General features: G+C 38.3%; 1 protein-coding gene across 1 annotated transcript in view; it reads right to left on the reverse strand.

Annotated features, from left to right (window-relative positions):
• LOC103384890 (immunoglobulin superfamily member 21-like) overlaps nt 1-1,737 on the reverse strand; it is a 7,559-nt gene that overhangs the window by 2,799 nt on the left and 3,023 nt on the right. The window contains exons 2-5 of the mRNA XM_008318581.3: nt 1,107-1,219; nt 698-819; nt 364-486; nt 286-305 (exon numbers count right to left, since the gene is read on the reverse strand). Of these exons, the coding sequence (XP_008316803.1) occupies nt 286-305; nt 364-486; nt 698-819; nt 1,107-1,219 (378 nt within the window). The remainder of the gene's footprint in view (nt 1-285; nt 306-363; nt 487-697; nt 820-1,106; nt 1,220-1,737) is intronic.

Raw genomic sequence — 1,737 nt, forward strand, 5'->3', positions numbered from 1 at the left:
GAAAACACAACAGATACATCCTTCTAAAACTGGTCCTTAACAAGAGGAGAGGCAGAGTTTAGGAGAAAAGAAACTAGTTTACAGAGATGTTCTCTGAATATTTGGTTCATTTTTCAGAATAAATCTTTTGACAGAATTTAAAAAAATAAAAATTCAGGTCCATTTTAGGGCACTTATATTGAAAGTTGAAAAAAAAATGGTCAATGATCTTTTTAAGCCAAAAAAAATATAAAATGTTTTTTCAACAGGCCCTCAAACACAGTGGCCCACAGTTTCTCTTTAGACCAGGGGTGTCCACACTTTTTCTACTTATTGGGCACCCCTGCTTCAGACTGTGGCCAATCAAAGAGCCCCGTAGAGTACATACCAATGACAGTGAGAGTGATGCTGCCAGAGGCCAGAAAGACTTTGTCTTTGGAGTTTCTGTCATAGATCCCAACATGGCACTCATACAGACCATCATCTTCCATCTGGACCTCAGGAACCCTGTCCACATACAGAACAGACTCAGCTGGGCTTGGTTTTAGATTTATTTATTATTAAGTGATGTGTCAGGTGTTAGACGTTAACATGTCTTAGTTTTCTTTCTTCTAATTCTTCTGCTGGTTTACATGAACAACTGCAGGTGACAAACATACAGTGGTCCTGAAGTCTTTCATGCAGACGTTTACCTTCAGGGAATTCAGTCCTGCCTCACCTCACAGTTGACTGGTAGACCATGTCTTCTTCTCTGTAGCTGTCCTCTGTGTGCCCGTGCGTGTTGTTGTAAATGGCATCGTAGGTGAAAATCTTCTGCTTCTCATTACCTTCATCAATCACCTGAAAGCAGGGGAAATAATTAAGAATTCTAGGTAAATATTCCCTGTTGTTACACACGCAGATGAAAAGTCCAACTTTAGGGAAATTAAATAAAATAATGATTTCTCATTTTGTGCATGTTTTACCTGTGTATAGAGATATATATGCGGCCCTGAAAATGAACTGCTGGACTGTCCAGGGTGTAAAGCCCTTCCTCATCCCCGCCCCTCCCATACTTGTAATGGATTGCACAGTGGAAAAACAGCTTTTGTTTCTATTTCATCATATGTTGAAGAGCGTGTTCTCACCTGAAACCACACAATCTCTCTGAGTTTTCCATCTGTCCGGAAGTTGCACTTGAGATTAACCGTGTCTCCAATGACAACAGGAGGCAGAGGTTCAGTGGAGACTGTTAAATAACCTGTCGAGAAGACAAAGAGGGAACGATTAATGAATGGAAGAGTTAAAATTACATCCATCATGACATTACAGCTTCATGCGTTTTAAAACTTGTATGACAAGCTACATCATTTGGTGCTCCATTTGAGGCTTTTCACATTGAACCCTGTTATTCTGAATGACATCAGGTCTGAAATCAACGGTTTTTAGCGTTTATTTAACATTATTTTTACATCTCCTGTTCTAGATACTTGCAGAAAATGTCTGAAAATGTTTTCTATCTTTCATTTGTCTAGGTTCTCCTCCTTGATGCTTTTCTGTCCACCAGGTCAGTATTTTCCAATTTTTCAGATATCTGTGCAAAAAAAACAAAACTTGTTTTTGCTTAACCGTGTCATAGTGTCATGGTCAAAAACTTCAGGTTGATTTGTAAATACATGGTTGTAATTTTTTTTTTTTTTTTGGAGAGTAGAATATTAAGTGCCTGTGAATGAAATATTTTAATGGTTTTCTGAGAAGAAAACCTAAATGCAGCCCAAT

The sequence above is a fragment of the Cynoglossus semilaevis genome, chromosome 10 (assembly GCF_000523025.1).
Source record: "Cynoglossus semilaevis isolate Cse_v1.0 chromosome 10, Cse_v1.0, whole genome shotgun sequence".
NCBI classification, from domain to species: domain Eukaryota; kingdom Metazoa; phylum Chordata; class Actinopteri; order Pleuronectiformes; family Cynoglossidae; genus Cynoglossus; species Cynoglossus semilaevis.